The sequence below is a fragment of the Montipora capricornis genome, chromosome 4 (genome assembly GCF_036669925.1).
Source record: "Montipora capricornis isolate CH-2021 chromosome 4, ASM3666992v2, whole genome shotgun sequence".
Lineage (NCBI taxonomy): Eukaryota > Metazoa > Cnidaria > Anthozoa > Scleractinia > Acroporidae > Montipora > Montipora capricornis.
The window spans coordinates 1,161,601-1,183,608 of NC_090886.1; the positions used below are offsets into that span (position 1 = coordinate 1,161,601).

General features: G+C 37.8%; 1 protein-coding gene across 6 annotated transcripts; it reads left to right on the plus strand.

The window, feature by feature from the left end:
- The first annotated feature begins 5,736 nt into the window (after positions 1–5,736).
- Positions 5,737–21,662, plus strand: LOC138045085 (ankyrin repeat domain-containing protein 13D-like). Of its 6 annotated transcripts, XM_068891462.1 has the most exons (18): positions 6,324–6,820; positions 7,005–7,201; positions 7,334–7,469; positions 8,289–8,413; positions 9,193–9,238; positions 9,791–9,844; positions 10,196–10,285; positions 10,548–10,617; positions 11,621–11,734; positions 12,579–12,724; positions 13,224–13,303; positions 14,666–14,765; positions 15,985–16,103; positions 17,605–17,683; positions 18,046–18,288; positions 19,597–19,741; positions 20,032–20,227; positions 20,602–21,662. In XM_068891462.1, exons 1-18 carry the CDS (start codon positions 6,700–6,702, stop codon positions 20,623–20,625), a joined length of 2,085 nt encoding a protein of 694 aa, XP_068747563.1. In that variant the 5' UTR covers positions 6,324–6,699; the 3' UTR covers positions 20,626–21,662. The 6 variants fall into 6 exon arrangements, with proteins under 6 accessions (XP_068747564.1, XP_068747566.1, XP_068747565.1 ...); XM_068891463.1 differs by lacking the exon at positions 6,324–6,820 and adding an exon at positions 5,737–5,773 and having other exon boundaries at positions 20,032–21,662; XM_068891465.1 differs by lacking the exon at positions 6,324–6,820 and adding an exon at positions 5,755–5,823 and having other exon boundaries at positions 20,032–21,662.
- Positions 21,663–22,008: the final 346 nt, after the last annotated feature.

Below are 22,008 nucleotides of genomic sequence, written 5' to 3' on the forward strand. Positions count from 1 at the left end.
CGGGGGAGATTTCTCGTTACGTGGGATGGAGGAACGGCGATATGGTTAACCATTACAATAAAATGTCCACTGTAGCTGGTTCCTCCTCTATCTCTAAGCGACTCCTCTCGAGTACCGCGTGTCTTGTTCGGACTCCGATTTCCCATCCTAGCAACCTCCGGTGTATCTTCTAGTTATGGGTTACCAATGTTTTTCTAGTAATACTTTAGGGCTGGTGTATCGGCTGGCTTAGACCAATAATAGTCAGGGGCGGGGGTGGCGATTGTTTGTTACGAGGCTTCTGAGTATTGGGAGGAAATAAAGAATGGTGCTCTTGTCTTGCCTTTGTTGTGGCGATTCTTTGGGGCAGTGGAGGCTTTAATCGTTTAGGTCGTGATGGTGAGGGCAGGAGCGAACTCTTCCCATAACTTAACCTTTTGCGATGGGGTAATGAGTATGCAGTAAGGATATTATACTATATTGACAAGGGCGGTTTGGAGCTGTGAGTAGGCGTGGGATTTGTCACATATGGTTTAGGGGCCGACATATCTCTCCCTCAATGCCGTACCGGGAGGCAAGGTCGGTAGCAGAAAGCAGTGAAGGGCCAACTGCGTCCAAAAGCGATCGCACGGGCCGAAATCCCGGGATGACTCGTTTGGTACGACGCTCCAGCGCCGGTGTCTGGAGGTACTGCGTTTTTCTCTCTTGTTCAAACATTCCGTCAGCGCATGCGCAAACGTTCTGGCTCTTCGATACCTAGCCTACCAAAAAAAAAATTAACATGCTGGTTTTTTTTTTTTTTTTCTAGCAGCAACTGACATTTTAGTTGTCTTTATAAGCATAAAAGTAACGTAAAAACCGTGTGTGTCTGGTCTTGTCTCAGACAGAGGCGAGAGATGGTTTCATGCAGACTGGGACGCCTAAAATGCTCTGTTGTAAACATGGCGGTTCACGAGTGAAGTTGTCTCTCTGGCCTTTCTGTGGACGAATTCCAGGACCTACTGACACAATCTGGGCAAGTTTTGAAAGCTAAAACCTTTAATCGATGCGGTATTTTGCTGGTAGGACTGGGTGGCACGACACTTATGAAAAAACTATGAAAGGAGAATCGGGAGTCTTCCCTTGTCATGGAATGGCAGAATTACCCAGAATTCTTTTTGGGCATGAGCGAGGCAACTTAAGAAGCACGAGACTGGCCCTTATCGAATGGCTGAAGCGCGGCCAGAGGAAATGATTTCTAGCCAGATACTCAAGAGTAGGCCTGGTGTGTGCTGTTAACTTAGATTTTGGATTTCTGAAGATATTTTTATCATAGAAAATTCGCGACAAAGTTGTGCTTTCATTTCGCTGTAATTCTCGTGTCAAAGAAACGGTATAATAATGTAAATACTGAAGAGAATAACGATATTTATATTTGAAAAGTGTACGTTTTCTCTCCCGTCCCCTTCTTATGCATGACCTTCGCGGAAATTACATTCTGTCCCTCAATAAACCTGGAACAACCAGTTATGGTCCTAGTTCTTTTTTTTCTTACGTATCAGCTAAGTTGCGGAATGCGCTACCTGATTTTATCCGTACCTATGAGTTTACTGGCTTAAAAAGAGAATCCAGGGCCGCATTTTGTACAGCGGCTTTCCTTTTTAATGACTATATCTTTAATAGTAGGTATCTGTGTATGGTATGTATTTTAGCTGTAAATGTAATGTCTCGAAGATATTAGCTCCTGTAATTATTTGGAAAAAGCTTATGACTGTATGTATGTTACCTTTAGAAGGGCGCATGCGCACACTTTGTAATCTGCGACTCCAGTGCTTACCATATGACAGAGAAAATGACTTTGGCCTTGAATATATAAGCCATCTAATTGTTACGCTATATTGACAAGGGCGGTTTGGAGCTGTGAGTAGGCGTGGGATTTCTCACATATGGTTTAGGGGCCGACATATCTCTCCCTCAATGCCGTACCGGGAGGCAAGGTCGGTAGCAGAAAGCAGCGAAGGGCCAACTGCGTCCAAAAGCGATCGCACGGGCCGAAATCCCGGGATGACTCGTTTGGTACGACGCTCCAGCGCCGGTGTCTGGAGGTACTGCGTTTTTCTCTCTTGTTTAAACATTCCGTCAGCGCATGCGCAAACGTTCTGGCTCTTCGATACCTAGCCTACCAAAAAAAAAACTTAACATGCTGGTTTTTTTTTTTTTTTTTTCTAGCAGCAACTGACATTTTAGTTGTCTTTATAAGCATAAAAGTAACGTAAAAACCGTGTGTGTCTGGTCTTGTCTCAGACAGAGGCGAGAGATGGTTTCATATAGACTGGGACGCCTAAAATGCTCTGTTGTAAACATGGCGGTTCACGAGTGAAGTTGTCTCTCTGGCCTTTCTGTGGACGAATTCCAGGACCTACTGACACAATCTGGGCAAGTTTTGAAAGCTAAAACCTTCAATCGATGCGGTATTTTGCTGGTAGGACTGGGTGGCACGACACTTATGAAAAAACTATGAAAGGAGAATCGGGAGTCTTCCCTTGTCATGGAATGGCAGAATTACCCAGAATTCTTTTTGGGCATGAGCGAGGCAACTTAAGAAGCACGAGACTGGCCCTTATCGAATGGCTGAAGCGCGGCCAGAGGAAATGATTTCTAGCCAGATACTCAGGAGTAGGCCTGGTGTGTGCTGTTAACTTAGATTTTGGATTTCTGAAGATATTTTTATCATAGAAAATTCGCGACAAAGTTGTGCTTTCATTTCGCTGTAATTCTCGTGTCAAAGAAACGGTATAATAATGTAAATACTGAAGAGAATAACGATATTTATATTTGAAAAGTGTACGTTTTCTCTCCCGTCCCCTTCTTATGAATGACCTTCACGGAAATTACATTCTGTCCCTCAATAAACCTGGAACAACCAGTTATGGTCTTAGTTCTTTTTTTTCTTACGTATCAGCTAAGTTGTGTAATGCGCTACCTGATTTTATCCGTACCTATGAGTTTACTGGCTTAAAAAGAGAATCCAGGGCCGCATTTTGTACAGCGGCTTTTCTTTTTAATGACTATATCTTTAATAGTAGGTATCTGTGTATGGTATGTATTTTGGCTGTAAATGTAATGTCTCGAAGATATTAGCTCCTGTAATTATTCGGAAAAAGCTTATGACTGTATGTATGTTACCTTTAGAAGGGCGCATGCGCACACTTTGTAATCTGCGACTCCAGTGCTTACCATATGACAGAGAAAATGACTTTGGCCTTGAATATATAAGCCATCTAATTGTTACGCTATATTGACAAGGGCGGTTTGGAGCTGTGAGTAGGCGTGGGATTTGTCACATATGGTTTAGGGGCCGACATATCTCTCCCTCAATGCCGTACCGAGAGGCAAGGTCGGTAGCAGAAAGCAGTGAAGGGCCAACTGCGTCCAAAAGCGATCGCACGGGCCGAAATCCCGGGATGACTCGTTTGGTACGACGCTCCAGCGCCGGTGTCTGGAGGTACTGCGTTTTTCTCTCTTGTTCAAACATTCCGTCAGCGCATGCGCAAACGTTCTGGCTCTTCGATACCTAGCCTACCAAAAAAAAAATTAACATGCTGGTTTTTTTTTTTTTTCTAGCAGCAACTGACATTTTAGTTGTCTTTATAAGCATAAAAGTAACGTAAAAACCGTGTGTGTCTGGTCTTGTCTCAGACAGAGGCGAGAGATGGTTTCATGCAGACTGGGACGCCTAAAATGCTCTGTTGTAAACATGGTGGTTCACGAGTGAAGTTGTCTCTCTGGCCTTTCTGTGGACGAATTCCAGGACCTACTGGCACAATCTGGGCAAGTTTTGAAAGCTAAAACCTTTAATCGATGCGGTATTTTGCTGGTAGGACTGGGTAACCCGACACTTATGAAAAAAAACTATGAAAGGAGAATCGGGAGTCTTCCCTTGTCATGGAATGGCAGAATTACCCAGAATTCTTTTTGGGCATGAGCGAGGCAACTTAAGAAGCACGAGACTGGCCCTTATCGAATGGCTGAAGCGCGGCCAGAGGAAATGATTTCTAGCCAGATACTCAGGAGTAGGCCTGGTGTGTGCTGTTAACTTAGATTTTGGATTTCTGAAGATATTTTATCATAGAAAATTCGCGACAAAGTTGTGCTTTCATTTCGCTGTAATTCTCGTGTCAAAGAAACGGTATAATAATGTAAATACTGAAGAGAATAACAATATTTATATTTGAAAAGTGTACGTTTTCTCTCCCGTCCCCTTCTTATGCATGATCTTCGCGGAAATTACATTCTGTCCCTCAATAAACCTGGAACAACCAGTTATGGTCTTAGTTCTCTTTTTTCTTACGTATTAGCTAAGTTGGGGAATTCGCTCCCTGATTTTATCCGTACCTATGAGTTTACATGTTTTAAAAGAGAATCCAGGGCCGCATTGTGTACAGCGGCTTTTGCAATCTCGTTCCCAGAGTCTTTTTTCCCTTTGACCAGCGGGTCGGGTTACGAGAGACTCTGGGATAATCCGTTTCTAATGAATATATCTTTAAATATTATGTATTTAGTAGGTATCTGTATATGCTATGTATTTTAGCAGTAAATGTAATGTCTCGAAGACACATTAAGACATAAGCTCCTGTAGTTATTCTGAAATTCTTGATGAAATAAGGTTTATTCATGTATGAATGTTACCTTTCGCAGAACACGTGCGCACACTTTGTGTTCTGCGATTCTAGTGTTTACCATATGACAGATAAAATGACTTTTCCCTTGAATATATAAGCCATCGAATTCTTACGTTTAATGGAGCTGTGAGTAGGCATGGGATTTGTCTCATATGGTTTCGGGCCGACATATCTCTCCCTCAATGCCGTGCCAGGAGGTGAGGTCGGTAGCAGAAAGTAGCGATGGGCCAACTGCTCCCAAAACCCTTAGTCGTGAAAGCTATCCTCATTGAGACCCTCTCGAGAGGGTAGAATTCAAGGAAAGCTGTCTATTTAGTTCCTATTTTGGGATGAGAATTCCTATTTTTTACTATTTTTGCCACTGTCTTTTCTATTTTCCTATGATGTCGGAGTTTCATTTTTCACACCAAGGGAGATGGAGGTAGCTGAAGGTAAATGAACGTAAATGAAGGTAGATGAAGGTAATTAAATAAACGTGACTGAAGGTAGCTGGAGATATATTATAATGTAAATGAACGTGAGTGAAGGTAAATGAAGGTATATGAAGGTAAGTGAACGTAAAAGAAGGTATATTAAGGACGGTGCCTACTAATTCAAAGGTATTTTTGCTCCGGTTTATGATTATGCAGGAAATGTGGATCTTAACAAGTAAAATTAAAATAACAAAAAAACATGCGTTATCTCGTTATGTTTATAACCGCAGTTTGCTTGTTATATTTACTCAAGTTGAAATGGCCAAAGAATAAGAGTATCTTAACAAGTGTTATTGAAATCCAAAAAGAAAATTGGGGGTAACCACGCATTTTTCAAAGATAATGGGTGTATAATATTTGTAAAAAACTTTAAAATACAAACCAATGTATGGCGTTCTTTCTCAAATTGAAGATTAATTATCTCCCAAAAATGCATGGCTACCCCATGTTTTCTTTTTGGATACCAAGAGTACTTACTAAGATCTACTTTCTCCGCATAGTTTTAAACCGCGCAAAAATATCACTGTATTAGTAAGCATCACCGACAGGAAACCCGATTATCTCGAGATGCGCAGAACGTATGCGCAATAACAATAGTAGGCACCGTCCTTAAGGTAAATGAATGTTAATGAAGGTATATGAACGTGAATCATAGTGAAGGTATGTGAAGGTAGATGAAGATAAATGCACTTGAATAAAGGCAGATGAAGGTAAATGAAGGTATATAAAGGTATATGAAAGTAAATGAAGGTGACGGTGGTGAATGAAGGTGAATCAAGGTAGATGAAGGAAAATGAAGGTAAATGAACATCAGTGAAGGTATATTAAGGTAAACTGATGAATGTGAATAAAGGTAAATGAATGCAAATGAACGTGAATGAATGTATACGTAGATGAATGTATATTAAGGTAAATGAACGTTAATGAAGGTAAATGACGCTAGTAAATAAACGTGATTTAATCTTGAACGTGAATGAAGGTACGTGTAGTTGGAAGTGAATGAAGGTATATTAAGGTAAATGAACATGACTGAAGGTAGATGAAAGTAAATGACGGTAAATTAACGTGATTGAAGGTAAAGGACGGAAAATGAACGTGATTGAAGGTTGATGAAGGTATATGAGGGTTAATGAATATGATGGTAAATGACCAGGAGTGAATGTATATTAATACGGATGATGATAAATTTTTATAAATGGAGGTAAATAGATATAGATGAAGGTAAATGGGGTAAATTTCTATGGATGACTGAATACTGGGAAATTAAATAATTTAGCGTGTCTTACGTAGTTGGAGACTAGTGGTGGGTATATACATGAAAATGATAGCGATTACATGTATTTTTCATCCCGTTTGCCCGGCCCAACCCGGCTAACCGGGCTGAAATTCGCCATGTGCAGGCCCTTAATCTCTGTTTTCTGTAGAACTTGAACAAATCCCTTCATTAGTTGTAATGGCCTGTTGTCGATCAGTTTGAAACCGGCGATTGTTATGTTGCTATATGGTATACGAAGAGCCTCAAAAGTTACAGAAGTTAGAAAGGCAACGGAGTAACAGATGTGATTGGTGGTGGGTATGTTATATGCATGAGATCTGGTTACAGAAGTTACAGAGTTACAAACGTAACAAAAGTTACCGAGTTGCAGAGTCAGCAGAGTAACAGAGTAACAGAAGTGACAGAAGTTACAGAGTTACAGAACATACGAGGTAAAGGAGTTACGGATTAATAGCCTTTTGAACTGAAAAGGGAAGGTCGTTCGGTACGTCCTGTGCATTGTAAAATTAGAAATCGCTCACCCCTCATGATCAAACTAATCTCAAACATATCATCAACACCTTGTGTTGCGTGACCACATGAGGAAGTATTATTTTTAATACTGGTACACTACAGGCAGGCTTACTCCAAGTACCGACCGCAAAAAGAGACAAGCAACGATACATGTAATGGCGGCTAGTGGAGGGAAGGACATTTTGGTCGCTTCTCCACCCCAAATTAGCAGAGATAAAATTCTGTCTGACTTCCCATTACATTGGCACGTCTGGCATAAAGATGCTGCTTCACTTGAAGAAGAACTCGCATTGAACAAGGTTCGTATTCATCTCTCGTCTTTAACGAACACGTTTGGTTTTTAAACTGCAAGGTGGATGCTGTCCTTAACTTCACCTGTTTTGCCAGCACCCGGACAAAATATTTTGGCACTGTTTGTGGTTTTGTTCTAGCACAATAAAGAAGTGGTTGATCCCCGTGGCCGAACACCTCTTCATTTGGCGGTTAGTCTTGGATATGTTGACTGTGTACAATGTCTTTTGAGCGGCGGTTGTGATGCTAACGCCATCAACAAGGATGGCTGGAACGGTAGGTAGCTTTGTCCGGCCATTTTTAATTGATCATCGATTTTTCGAATGTGTCTCCATAAAGTAGATACGCTGCAAGACGATCACCTTAATATCATAGGGAAAAAAGATGCGAAATAATAAAGCCACATATAAAATCAAAATCTGCCAACAGCTTTTTTCATCAATGTGACGTTTTCAATAGATTTTCTAGTGTGATTTAAACCTTTCGGTGGGGTTAATGTCCGTCAGTAATAATTTCCGTAGAATCTGCAAAATTATTTTTACAATGTACAATTCTTGGGAAGCGGTTTTTTTTTTCATTTACGGGGTGTTGTTAAAAAGTCAGCATAAATCAAGAAGGTAAACAGTAGAGTTGTGTTCACACTTCAACCAGTTTGACAATCAGACAAATTGGTTTGCCTCTTCTGTGGTTTGAAGAATAATGAATGTAACTGACAAATTAAATGTCTTGAATCGTTCCTTTTAAAGTTCATCCAAACCAGATTAGCTTCAAACGATGTCTGACTTTAAAAGTGGGTCCAACCCTTTTTTAATATCTATCCTAATACTGTAACTATTGTTTGATTGACATGGAAATTTGAAAAACTTGTCTGATTGCTTGACACGTACATGTATTCTTGGAGTTTAATGTATGATTGTTAGTGACTTATATTTATTTATAGATAATGAAAATGAAAGGAAAATATTGTACTATCTGAAAGCAAAACAAAGAAATTCCAGTTGTTTAGAGATGCATGACCTCTGATTGAAAGTTAGGATGAAAGGAATTGATTAAAAAAAAAGAAATCGAATAATTAACTGCCTTTCCCCATTTTAGTATCTCATGAGGCAGTAAGCACTGGAAACCCAGAAATCCTTTCACTTGTGCTTCAACATAGAGACTTTCAAAGAGGAAGTCAAAGACTTGGTGGAATTCCTGAACTTCTTGATGAACTCAATGCTGTAAGATGATAATATTATTTATTAAATTGATTGTTTATAATTTTAAAGTCTGGCTCTTTTTACCGTGTTGTTAGAAGTAAGCACAGAAATGTTACAAGCTGAAATACAATAAGGACTTAAGGATTCAGAAATAGTCACCATAGGGCAAGACCTTGTCAGCAGGGAGTACATGAACGTCTATTAATTTTGAAAACATGTTATTGGTTCTTTAACTTCCCATAATTATAGATTGTGAAAGTGTTATGTGAGAAAGAGTCAACAGATAATGTTATTGGCATCATCTGAGAAAACCTGAAAGTGCGAGCACTAAATAGCAGATGATGTTACCAAAGTTACAAAAGCAAAACTTTCTCCCTAGACTCTTACATGTAGTTGGTTTGGCAAAGGTTGAATCCACCAGCTCGCACATGATACCGGTAGTCTTGTCTTCAGATGTGTTCAGTGGCCCACCTTTTTTCTTTACTATAAGTTAAATATTATAATTATACTTTTTTATAAGGCTCACGGTGAATCTTTACCTGATACGCTGTCTGAGCTAATTTCTGGGATTTTTGTTATGGCTTAAGGATGCTGACTACAAAAAGAGATGCTATTTATAACACTCAGGTTTTATTACGTAAATAGTCATCATGAAATTTCCATCAGAATAACTACATGATTGTACAGTACGTGTATATGTAGCTGCTAGCTACAAATGGTCACCCAATGGACCCATAAATGGGTGGTACATTTATTTTGTGTTGAAACTTGTGTTTAATTAATTTTATTTTGCAAAACAGGCCCCAGATTTCTATGTTGAAATGAGATGGGAGTTTACCAGTTGGGGTATGCATTCTTTTCTTATTAAATGATTCCAGCCAAAAAGTTTAATCATTTAAAAGCAAATGGTGTAAGGTGGTATTGAACCAATAATATTCATACTTGTCTATTTTGGGTACTCTCTCGGATCGGCGTGTCTCAGCATGCACGAAGTTTATCCAGAGAGTTCAGGACATTGGTGTCCTTGCTAACTTGCTGCCACAGCACACAACTGTGTCCCATGGATACAATCTACATTCAGGCACCATCAGAGAGGATCTCGCCATGGCCTCTACCAACTGTCTCGACAAATTTATTACATATAGATATTCCTAGTAAAATGTTTCATGATAATGTTTATATATGATTAGTACTTTGACCACTCTTGTAATTTAGCCGTTAAGCTACAAAATTTATTATTATTATTATTAGGAAATGTGTTTTGTTGTCTTGTCTTTAACTTATGTCAGAGGGTAACAAAATAATTAATGCTATTTTACAGGAGACCTTGTGACAGCTGCTACATGTTTTCATTGTTAATGGACATCTTGTGTTGATGTAGCTGCTTTCTGTTTTCAGTACCATTCATGTCAAGAATGTGCCCCAGTGATACATACAAAATATACAAATGTGGTAAGAAGGAAACTTTCAAGTTTTTATTTTCCACTGCTCACGGTACTTGGTGGAGTGAGGTCCCCCCCCCCCTCCCTCCCCTCCTCCCTCGTCTGGCAGTAGACAGAGTAAAATCTATCACTTGAGTCTCACTCCTAGGAGTCAATAGGTTAAAAATTGTACTATGAAATCTAATGGAGTGAGTTACATGCAATTCTTCTGTTTAACCCATTCACCCCTAAACCGACCTACAGCGGCCATACTTAGTATTTTACTCTGTTTAATGCCAGACAATTTTACTCATCAAAGGGGAACCCCCAGGAGTCAATGGGTTAACATGTACATGTAGACAATCATTATTTCTGTTTACAGGTGCAAATGTACGAGCAGACACAACTCTGATTGGTTTTGACCAGAGTGATTGGCAGAGGGGAAATAGGAGTTATGTTTTCAAGGGTGGAGGTAACAAAAGTACATGTAAATTTTTCTTACATATCATACAGTAAATGAACAAACATTGTTACACTTTAATGACCCTTTGAACTTTTGGTTTTACTTAAAGTACATCTAATTATCAACCTGCATTTCTCAGTGTATCACATCTGATTAGAAAAAATCCAGAATTCTTCTCCTTTTTTAAATATGGTTGAAAACAAAAATTGCAGTGAAGGAATGAAGTGTCAAAATAATGTAATTCAAAGCACATATTGTTGATTTGTTTTAGTTGATGGGGGAGAATTTTTAGAGATTGACCATGACAAGAAAAGGTTCTTCAGGGAAACCCTGCGTATCAGGTACATGTACAATCATGTATTACCTAGATCTGTGGTGAGCACACAGTTTAATTAAAGCCGTGGCTACTGGAGCGATTTTTGTCTTGAGCCGGTGATGCGATTTTTTTCAGATTTTGTCGCGTCGCCATCGTGCTAGGGTGGCTGCACTTGTGACAAATTTTGCCGACAAACTGAAGGCCGCGTGAATCGCATACTTCAAGAGACCTGGGCACTATAAACAGACATTCCTACTTAAATTTCATTGGCTAAATACTCTTTAGGCGCGTCGCAAGCACGGGCAAAAAGTTGCAGGGTGCGATTTGTCGTGAAAGTTTCAACTCTGGCAACTTTTTTCTTGCGATTTTTTCACCTGTCACGTCGCCTGTTCAAGGATGGCTACACTTGCAATTTTCATCTCGCGCTGACAATGCAACAAAGTTTGAAAAAATCGCATCACCAGCGCAAGCAAAAAATCACTCGTGTAGTCGCGGCTTAACGATTAAGTGTGATGTTACACATGAACTGCATTGAATGGTTTTCAAGCTGCCTTCCATTCGTTAAAATACAATAATGATTTTACATTTTGACTGACAAGGATGATTATGTTGCATCAAATGGCAATTTAATCTACGCAGAAGTTGGTATGTTGTTTGGAGGTTGTGTTGGTTTTGAAGTTTATCGTCACATTTACATGTACATGTACATGTCCACGTTTTGTGGATCCAACGTTTCTCCTCTACCAAAGGTTTCGGAAGGCAAGGACTGTCAGAGACCTTAGAAATACGTGTAGCTAATACTAATATTGAATAAATGAACAAACACTCCCTCCCTCCCCCCCCCCCCCCCCCCCCCCCGCCCCTCCTGCATCAAATCGAGGTGAGTAGTCATCCACATGAAGAAAATCTCAAATCAACTCGATAAGTAAGCGTCTTGTTTCGCTCAAACGCAATAATATATGAATAGAAAATGCTTTATATAGTATTAAAAACTGTAATTGCAAGCAATGTGATGACTCTTTCTGTAGGGAGGATTTCCGTGATCTAGAAGCTGTGAAACCATCAGATGATGTTGTGAATACCAGACTTACATCACCAGCTGTTGCCACCATGCTTAACACAGACAATATTGCTTTTACAAGGTGCAGCACTAGATTTTAACCCATTGACTCCCAGGGGTTCCCCATTGACGAGTAAAATCGTCTGGTGTTAGACAGAGTAAAATACTAAATCTGGCCAGTTTAGGTTGGTTTGGGTGTCAAAGGGTTAAAAAACAGGGGCTTTGTTTTTTATGGGGTCTAAAAAAGAATGGGACATTCCTTTTTTCTGTTCTACTTCTCCTACCCCTCCCTGATCTTCCCCATTGTGTCTATCTTACCCAACCTTTCCCCCACAAATCTGTGATATCGAAAAACCATTCTGCTCGAGTAGTGACCAACTTTGGAAAAATCCAGTCACTCAATTCTCTTACAAGATAAGATCTGTGCTACTGAATTACATGTACGGTATGTTACTTTTGATTATTCCCATGAAATTCCTTTACATCAGCTTGTAAACAAGCCATTTTGCAAAGTGAGTAATTTCCTTTGAAGATAAAATGAAGTTTATTGATATTTTAACAACTGGTACAAAATAATAATACCATTGTAACATTATTGAGATATATGTAGTTTCTTTGTGGTAGTTGAATACTGCTCCAGGTTCAATCCCTGGACTCAAATTTCTTATTTTGTGGGTTGAGTTTGTTCTATTCAGGATTCAGGGATGTGTTTTGGGGTACTCCAGTTTTAATAATTTGGCCTTTTACCAAAAACCAACATTTGATTTGATTTGATCTGCTTGACCAGTATTTGTACAGCTTGAATCTAATGTCCAAAGTTTATGCCAAGTTCTGAATTTTTGTTTTTCTTATTATGATGATAATGCTGTCATCATCATCATCATCATCATCATCATCATCGCTATTATTTTGTTTATTATTTCAAGACACAAGACCATGTGGGGATGGGGTGGAGATAAAACAGAAATCATCAATGGATTTGAATGCAAAGTGTATACAGCAAGTGGAGTTGAAGTTCTTACAAAGACAAGGGTGGAACATTTGAATGCTGAAGACAAACAGGCTGCACAGAGTAAGCATGTTTCACTGAATTGCCCTTTCTTACAGTCCAGTGGTTAGGGTGCTTGCCTTGAGATCCGGAGATCCCGGGTTCAAGACCGGCTCTGACCATCGTTGAATTTGATCCTGGTAGTCTTAATTAAGGGTTTCTTTGTTGCTCTTTGTGTGAGTTAAAGGTACTGGAGATGAAAATACTGTAACAAAATTTAGTGAGAAAGTGGTGATTGTACTTATTATACATGCAATTCTCCAGTGTAGATGTTAACCCTTTGCTCCTTTCACCCTATCACCCCTGACGTGGCCCCCTTTGACAAATAAAATCATCTCACTGGTGTTAGACAGAGTAAAATATTTAAGTATCGCTATTACAAGGCAAAAGGTAAAGAGGTGCCTTGTTGCCGAGTAAAAGTTACATCTGGCATTAACCACCCTAAATTAGACTGTGGAGCGGGTAATGGGGACACAACGAGTTGAGAGACTTGCAACCTTTACTTCTTTTGATACTGCTTTAGACACAAATGACACCTTTGCTGCAAATGGGTTTCAAACTCTCCTAGGGATTGAGGAAGAGAATTTTTCAGCCAATTTTGAGGTAAAAATTGATGTGAAATAGTTATTGGTGTCAATGTACTTGCTTTGTGTTACATACGGATCATTGGCCCTCTGTCAATCTACTGTACATCTTCAGCTGGGGTCACAGACTGAAATTACTGTAGGTACAATAAGTTTCTTTTTCATTTTAGCTGTTGTTCCACCAAACACTGTTATTATTTGGAAACAAATGTGCTTTTGAATGTGCTTAAAATATTACAGCAATAGGCCTTTTGCAACTAGCGATCACATGGTATTCCGGCGCGCCCCTACTGGGTTATTTCAGGTGCCAGTACCCTCTAAATATTTACTAATATTATTTATAATTGTATTTGTATTTGTAATATTTGAGGGTAAATAAAGGTTGTTGTTGTTGTTGTTGTTGTTGTAAAACAAAGGCAAGTCAAGCTTGACTGGTTCAGGTCTCTTTGTTTTAATGTACCAGTGGGGGAATAATAATGAGCTTGCCTCCAGCATTGCGGATTTTGTACCATGTGATCGTTAGTTGCCCATGTGATCGTTAGTTGCAAAAGGCCTATTGAGTTGTTCACCAAGATTTGTGGGGTGGAGGCACATGGACTATAAAGAGGTTGCATGTCTCTTACATAATTCTGGATCAATAAGGCCAGCGCATGCCTTTGAATGAAGGCATCAAACAAAAGACACACAGCACCTGTGGTCTCCCCTCCCAATTTTTGGAAGTATGTAATATTGTCTCTTTATTGTCCAACTCTACAGAATTAAACAATACATGTAGTTATTTATATTAGGCTTGCACTGCATAATATTACATTAATATTGATCTACATCTACATCTACATATTCCAGAACTGGACAAAGTCTCTTTTTGACTTTTGGCTGTTTCTGCTTAGGTGGCCTCATACACCACAAGCCTTTTTAGAGACATCACCACCAAGCCGGCCACTTCCCTTGAGAGAACAGGACAACCACAACACCAGGGATTTCATCCCCTACTCTTCTCAAATAGTTTGTGGGTTCTTTATCGTCCCACAGGGAACTTCTGAACATACAGTAGCAGATGTTTGTGAGACGGGGCCTACGGTTTATATAGTCCTTATACGAGAAGATTTGAAAGTCTCATCATTTGCAATGAAATTAAAAAGGCAGCACTTTCTCCTCTGCTCAATTATTTTAAGATCCTGAGTGTTGATCTGGCCTGTGTTCAAACTTGCAACCTCCCGCATGACAGCCTGATACTCAACCAACTGAGCCACCAGTGTGTGGTTGATTATACAACATTAAAAAAGTATTAATCTTGAGAAGGCTAACTCAGAACAAATCCAAATGTCGCTAATCAGAAGCCCATGTCCTTCACTGGAACTTTCCTTTTCTTTAAAAACAGGATGACCAGAACAGATGTGTTATTGATCCAACATCTTCAAATCCTTACAACATGACCATAGAGGAATACTTTAGTCCATCCTCAGAGCCAAATGGCAAAGGTACATTGTATAAAGCCAGTACGACAATAATAATTGTGGATTTGTACTTAAACCTAGCAAGGGCGCAAATGATTATTATGAGGGTCATAAAATAGTTATTTTAATTAAGTGCCCCTGTGATCAAAAAAATCACTTCCTTTTTTCCTTCAGATTTTGAACATCTGACTGGCAAAATTTTGAGCTTTGAAATTTCAGCATGTAAATGCAGCTTATCATATGTGCAAAATGCAATTTTAAAATTCCTGTGCTGCATATTAATTCAGCAGTGTACACATGCATTGCATTCTTTAACTATTTAGTCAGCTTTTGACATCATTTTCTCCTTGATCCAGCTCTCTCAAGATGTTAAAGTTAGTAATGGCGGACCATTAAATAGGAAAATTCCAGTTAAAATAAACAGGTGTCTCTTTTAAATCAAGGCTTAAAACTTTGGTCGCTTGAATCCAAAGAAAAATAAAAATTGATATTGTGGTCACAGGAGCACTTTAATAAACAATACATGTACTGTACTTCCAAGAAGAGTCATATCATCACCATTGTTAAAATATCCAAGGCCAAACTATGTCATGTACAGTACATGTATGAGCAGTTTTTACAAATTTAATTATAATTATTGATGCCTAACAATCAACATTTCTTTATAATTATATTTTAAAGCCACAAATCACAACTGGTTAAATTCCTTCCTCTCATGCTTTGAAATGGTATCTGTATAGGGAATGGATTTGACTGGTTAACAGTAGTCATTGTTGCAAGTGCATTTGAGTCTTTGCTCTTTGGTCTGCTAAGTTAAAGTTCAACTAGAGAGGGCAGTAGATTACCAGTGTCAGTATGAAATTAATTTTGATAGCTAGTACTTGTACAGTGTAGTTGTGGCCAACAAAGGAAATCCATAATGCTTTGCAAAATGTTTGCAGTCATTAGAAATAAGGAACGTCCATGCAAATATCCAACTCATACTGCACTTTTTTTAAGGACAACCCTTGAGGAAAAATAATGCATAGAGCAATACCACTGACATTGCATTGTTAGCCTTTATACCACAGAACTTTCCCTTGTATTAGACAAGTTAAATTGTCAATGCTCATTATTTTACCTTTAACAACAAACAATAGTCAAGAGTAATCAACAAATAAAAAACACATTAGAAAAAGAACATAATATGAGTCGCAATTTGTAACACGGTATTATTTCCAGTTTCTTTCTTACTTTTTTTTAGATATTGGCAAACTTAAAGAAATGACAGTGAAAAAACAGAAGTTTAAAGCTACTATTTCAATGGCTGATAAACACCCATTGTCTCTTGGGGAGCAAGTTCTTCCAATCATCAAATTGCTGGTAAGCAGTTTCCATTGTTTTTATGTCATTTTGATCATGCTTCTAATTGTTACATGTACATATAAGTGGTAGAAGGAACAGAACGACTAGGCCGAAAAATAGGCTGGATTTTAAGGAACCTGAAATATCTTTTAGCAAACACCTTGTGGCCTTCAACGACCACTTGATTGTAAAGCTCTAACAAAGAATGAAGGCACACGGTCACTGCACTTGAAACACGAGCTTAAACACTTTATTGTGATAGCTGATTTCCAAGTGAATCTAGGACTTGCTAGGGATGTCTGAAGCAATCATTATTGTTACGATGCAACTTTATGTGAATTCTTGTCATGATCTGATGTGTGGTTCGAACTGGGATGCAAAAGAATGAAAATCTAGGTACATTAATTAAAGCTAACGACATGTACTTAAACATGAAACTAATGGCAAGGAATAGTAAAGGCCTAATGCAAAAGTAAAGGAACATGATAAAATTTATAATTACGTAATCATGGTGACTTAGTTGAACTTTGGGGTAGCTCCTAAGTAGCGACCATATCAACCAATGAAAATTTAATATATACATGTAGCAATACACTGTATACAACACACGTTCCAGTAATTTACTCTCTCCCAGGTAACCCATGCCAAAAACATAAAACCCCAATAACGGAAATCGGATCATTTCTAACTGTAACAAGACAAAAAGGAATACATGTACATGTAGTAACTAACATGCATTATAAAGGTTTGAAATGATAAGAAGTGAAGTAATACATGTATGAGTGTTTCAAATGAACACATGTTGTACTGCAGCCTAATTATAAGGTGCTGACCAAAATGACATTTGAAGTGAGTAGTGACATTAATTAATAATAATAATAATAATAATAATAATAATTTGGGGTACATTGTAGCCGGCTAATTTTAACTATTAGCAAAAGTATTTATTTCTTTACCACTCATATTTTTGGCAAATGGCCAGCAAAGGGTACCTTCAAACATGTTGAAAATTGGTTCTGAAATTCTTTCTGCGTTAACTGTGCTTTTTGATCACATTCCTTTCTATTTTAAAAGTTACATTCAGGTTAAAATAATTTTGACCTTCAGTGGTTTAACACTCTCTTGATTTCCAGCCCTATATAATTATTTATGATAAAATTATAATAGTTTACTGTACAATCATGTTAGTGTATTATAAATTTTAGGAAGGTTTAATGAGAGATACATGTAATTAATTAAGGCCAAATATATAATCATAATTATTGATAGACCCAGGAACAACTTTGAGGTTAGAGGCAACTTTTGCATGCCTTTCTCACTCCAGGGTAGTTTTATAAGAAAAATCAAAGTTGGCTGAAATCATTAATTGTTTAATCTGATTTCACTTAATTGAAATACTGGCATGGCATATCCTAAAAAGGCTGATACACTTACAGCTATATACATGTACATGTGTGTTTAACTCTGACTTGAGCATTGTTTTCTTTCAAACTAAAGCTGCTTGTTTACTGTATAACAGGCTATCAGCAATACCCATTTTGCAAAGCTGAGAGACTTCATTGCCCTTCATTTGCCAGCTGGATTCCCAGTTAAAATAGGTAAGTAGAGATTGCAAGTCGAGAGTAACATTGATTACCACAAGAGAACAACAAATGGACAATTTGAAGTAAGATCTTGAATGAACTATCAAGTTTGCCATGGGAAAACATGAAAATGATATCTGTACCAATCACGGATGAAAGTACTCACTTAGCTACTGTATTGAGTCATTCCAGCATTTGGCAGTTGGTGATACTGTACATGTGTATGTTGATAGCGATAATTTTATTAATTTGACAATGGTAATCTGCATTCTCTAAAATTGTGTTTAAAGTGGTTTGGCAGCGAAATTCTTTCCCTATTTCGGAATCCTAATTTAACCCGCATCTATAATAAATTATCATGTCATGGCTTTGTTTAGAAATTCCACTGTTTCATGTCCTCAATGCCAAAGTAACATTTGGCAACATTGGTGGAACAGAGTCCTCTGTTAATGGTGTCCATGCTGTAAAAGCTGACATTCAAGAGCTTGATGAGGAAGGTGAAGTCGCACAACAGGAAGCAGACCTGTTGTCTTTGGATCAATCTGCTCATTGTGTCATAGAAACTACATGTTTTGAGGCTCCAGCAGGATACAGAGAGGTTAACTTGGATCAACCAGTTGGTAAGTACATCATTAATGACAGCTCTCAATTAACGAAACAAGGTTTATACTTATATCCATATTAATTTTTGTTTAGTCAGCAGTAGCCTGGGTGTTTCCAAGGAATGACACATGCTTTGCTGTTTTTGTTAATTTAAATGTTGAGCTTAATATTAATTTAAAGCTGTTATTTTACAGTGTTTGAGCCAGAGCGCGAACTTGCAACATTCTCCCCCACGATCAGAAGTATTTGTGGAGCCTGGTTTCTTCTAAATAAATGCATTTAATTTTTTGTCTGCTAGCATTTTACAATTTTCATGTAAAAATTGTTTATCAGCATCTTATAAATAATGCTTTCAAAGACACTATTGTCTCACACTTGGCTTCTTGAAAAAAACATTCTAAACCTGTCACATACGTAGAAGCCGTAAGCGTTGAATGTTGTCACATTATGCAGTTTCATCCAAGGTTTTGGTATGCCATTATTAGTTTTCAAAGTGCTTGAACGTAGCAGATGCCAAAGTGTTTCCCCAAATAACTCTGCAATAACTTATTGTTATGAAATCCTGTCATTCTACTAGATGATGTATATAATTATTTGCCGAATTATTTGCACAGGTTACCATCTTGTAATTTAAGCTGAATAATCAAGTGAGGATCACTTTTACCATATTTGGAATCAGAATGAGACTTGCATCATTCACGCGTGACTGGCTTCGGCTGGATTTGCACGTGTTGACAGCTTGTTTCATTTGTGGACCGAAGTGATCTTTGCTTTCTGTACATCATGTAAACATCTAATTTTCTTTGGAACAATGTCCAAGAGGAAAATCTCAAGTTATTTTCAACGTGAAACGGATAAAATCATTGAGGAAGCAGAGGAGAAAATTAAAAACGTATTTCACGAGGAGGAAAGTGATGCTCGACTTCAAAATTCGAAAACTCGCAATTTCCTTGGGCAGCAGAAAGACAATTTATTGGATAGGACAAAGGCAGTTTAATGTTATAATAAATTATGCTCTGTCCCCTGCTATTGCCTATTTGTCCATTTGCAAAGGCAACAGAGGGACAAATTGTCTCCTGAGGCAGTTGAGCTGGCTCAAACACTGATTTTAATTTAGAAAGGTGTGAGTTAAGGTATTAAAGTAAGGTATTTTTTACCATTTTTGTGATGTTTTTAAGGAGTTGGAGCTTACACAGTATATTAATATACAATGTATGTGTACAAAGTTATGTAAAATGACAAAAATGTGCTATAAGGAACAAAGGCAAGAAATTTGAGCAGTATCTTGGGGACATGATCTGTATTCGTGTTTGTTATTTTGTTAGTAGCTCCTGTTGGAGATGAAGAAGATGAACTTCTTCAATTGGCAATACGACAGAGTTTACTAGAGTATCAACAAGATCCTGCAAATTTGGCATCTCTTCAGGCTTTAAGAGACAGTCAACAGAATGAAGATCAGGCCTTACAACGGTATGCTACATGCAGATGGCTTCCTTCTCTCTCTCTCTCTCTCTCTCTCTCTCTCTCTCTCTTAAACCGGTAAAAGAGAATCTGCTAACCCTACATTTTGTATACATGTAAATGCCAAAGTAAGAACTTAAGTAGTTGTTGCCAGCAGGGTGTTGAACCCCTTGCCATCAGAAGTGCAGGATATCCACAAATATAAATGGAAACACTTGCTTTAAAAAGAAACACAGAAATGGACCAGAGTGCACAGTAGGCCTGACAATCAGTTAATTCTTGATAATTATCTTGTTCAGTGCAATTCAGGAGAGCATGAAAGAGACAGGCAACACAGGGACTGAAGATGATGCTGAAAACCCAACTGAAAATAGACAAGAAGGTGATGGGGCAGTCATGGACGATGAAGATTTGCAGTTGGCCATGGCACTATCAGAACAACAGCTGGAGGAGGATGAGAGACTACGAAAGCAGGAGTTTGAGGAATTAGAGAAAGTAATCCAACTCTCTCTTATGGATAAGTAGCTCTAGATTCCTTGAGTAAGGAGGTTGCCTTGATTTTGAACTGCTCTTGGAACAAGTACATACATGTACTTTTCGTTATTTCATGTGAGGACGCCTAATGGAAACTTTAAAAAAAATACATTTTGGCCTGTTTTCATTGGGTTGCCTTCCTTTTTTCTGGTACTTACAATGGGAAACAATAAAAAGTTGTTTCACAATTTGTTTTGAAAAAGTAAGTCACTCATTGTTGCTGTAAGTTGTTTCCTGTTGATTTATTGTAACAACATTCCAGTTAGATAATCAATGTTTCTTTGGGTGAGCCAAAGGTGTTTGAAAAACATGAGAATATTTCTGTTTATTTGTAGATAGCACGGCAGGATTATCAATGAATGATGCTTTTCTGAAGGGAAAAGTTGATGTTAGGTCTTGAATATAATAATACTGTATTATTATCAGTTTAGTTCAAAGCCACAGAGTATTTTATTAGATTATGTATAAGGTACAACAGGCAGTTTATTACTTTATTGCCTTGGAGAAGAGTTTTATTTCGTTGATGAAATTTTGTAAACAAAATTCAATGTTATTTAAGACTGTCTGCCAATATGAAGTGAAACCTGAATAATTTCACTTCAATTTCTTGAGGTTGTAATTCAGTTAGAAATTCTTCAAGTGAGGATGTAATATTAAAAAAATATAATTATGTATATTATTTTTTAAGAAGGTTCACCCTCTGACTTGACTTTTGACTGGCTTTTGCTTTACATATTTACCGGACGGGTATGTTGTTTTTGATACAAAACTTCACTGGATTTTAGTTTAATTAATTAATTAATTATTTCACTGACCACAAATCAACAGAAGAAAAAAATAATGGTCTTGAAAAGCAATGTTTCTGGTCTTTGAGTCAAGTCCCATTACTATTAATTTTACTTCCAGTGGATCCAATGGACTTCATTTGACTATTATTCTGGAAGTCTAAACACTTGAAATTAACAGAGGAGGGAATTTATAATTTTGTTCTGTTGTCTTTCTTTTCAACCCGAACCTACAATCCAGCCAACAATGTTTATTTCAATGATAACACTTGTAAGAAACTTCAGTGTTTCATGGGATGGAAAGTGGAACACTTAACTTAAGATGAAGAAAGTCAGTTTGCAAATGAAAAATTTTACTTTTAAAAGCTGATTCTGCCATTCTTAAACATGCAGACTCTAAAGTTTAAATTCTAGTAATAATAATTAATAGTTTTATTTCTCACTGCCATCAGTCACACTTTCCCAAATGGTTAGTTGACTGTTAAAAACCGAAACTGACATAGCAGATCAAAATCAGTAATGCAGAATTTAACCCATCAACTTGTTCCAATATAGTGACTGACAGTGGCGAAAAATTGTTGAAATATTAAGAGTAAAGTCTTTTTTTTTTATCTTTTGATGTATGTCGTTGTTCAATTTTCTTCTTGCTTTAAAACTTTGTCTTTGTCAAATTTTCATTATAATTTGAAACAAAGGAAAAACCAAAGTTGAACTTACAGTTTGGAACACTTTGAACCAAATTTAAAATTAAAAAAAAAACATGACATATCCAATGTCATTATCAAGAATGAAAATTTGTCAAGTGTCAACGTTGTAATAATGTTTTGGGGAAAAGTAAAGAATCAGATCCCACCAACGCGTCGGCCAACACATCGGTCGACACACCACCAACACACTACCGTCATGTTGGCCAACACACTACCGACGCATCAGCCGACACACTACCGACGCGTTGGT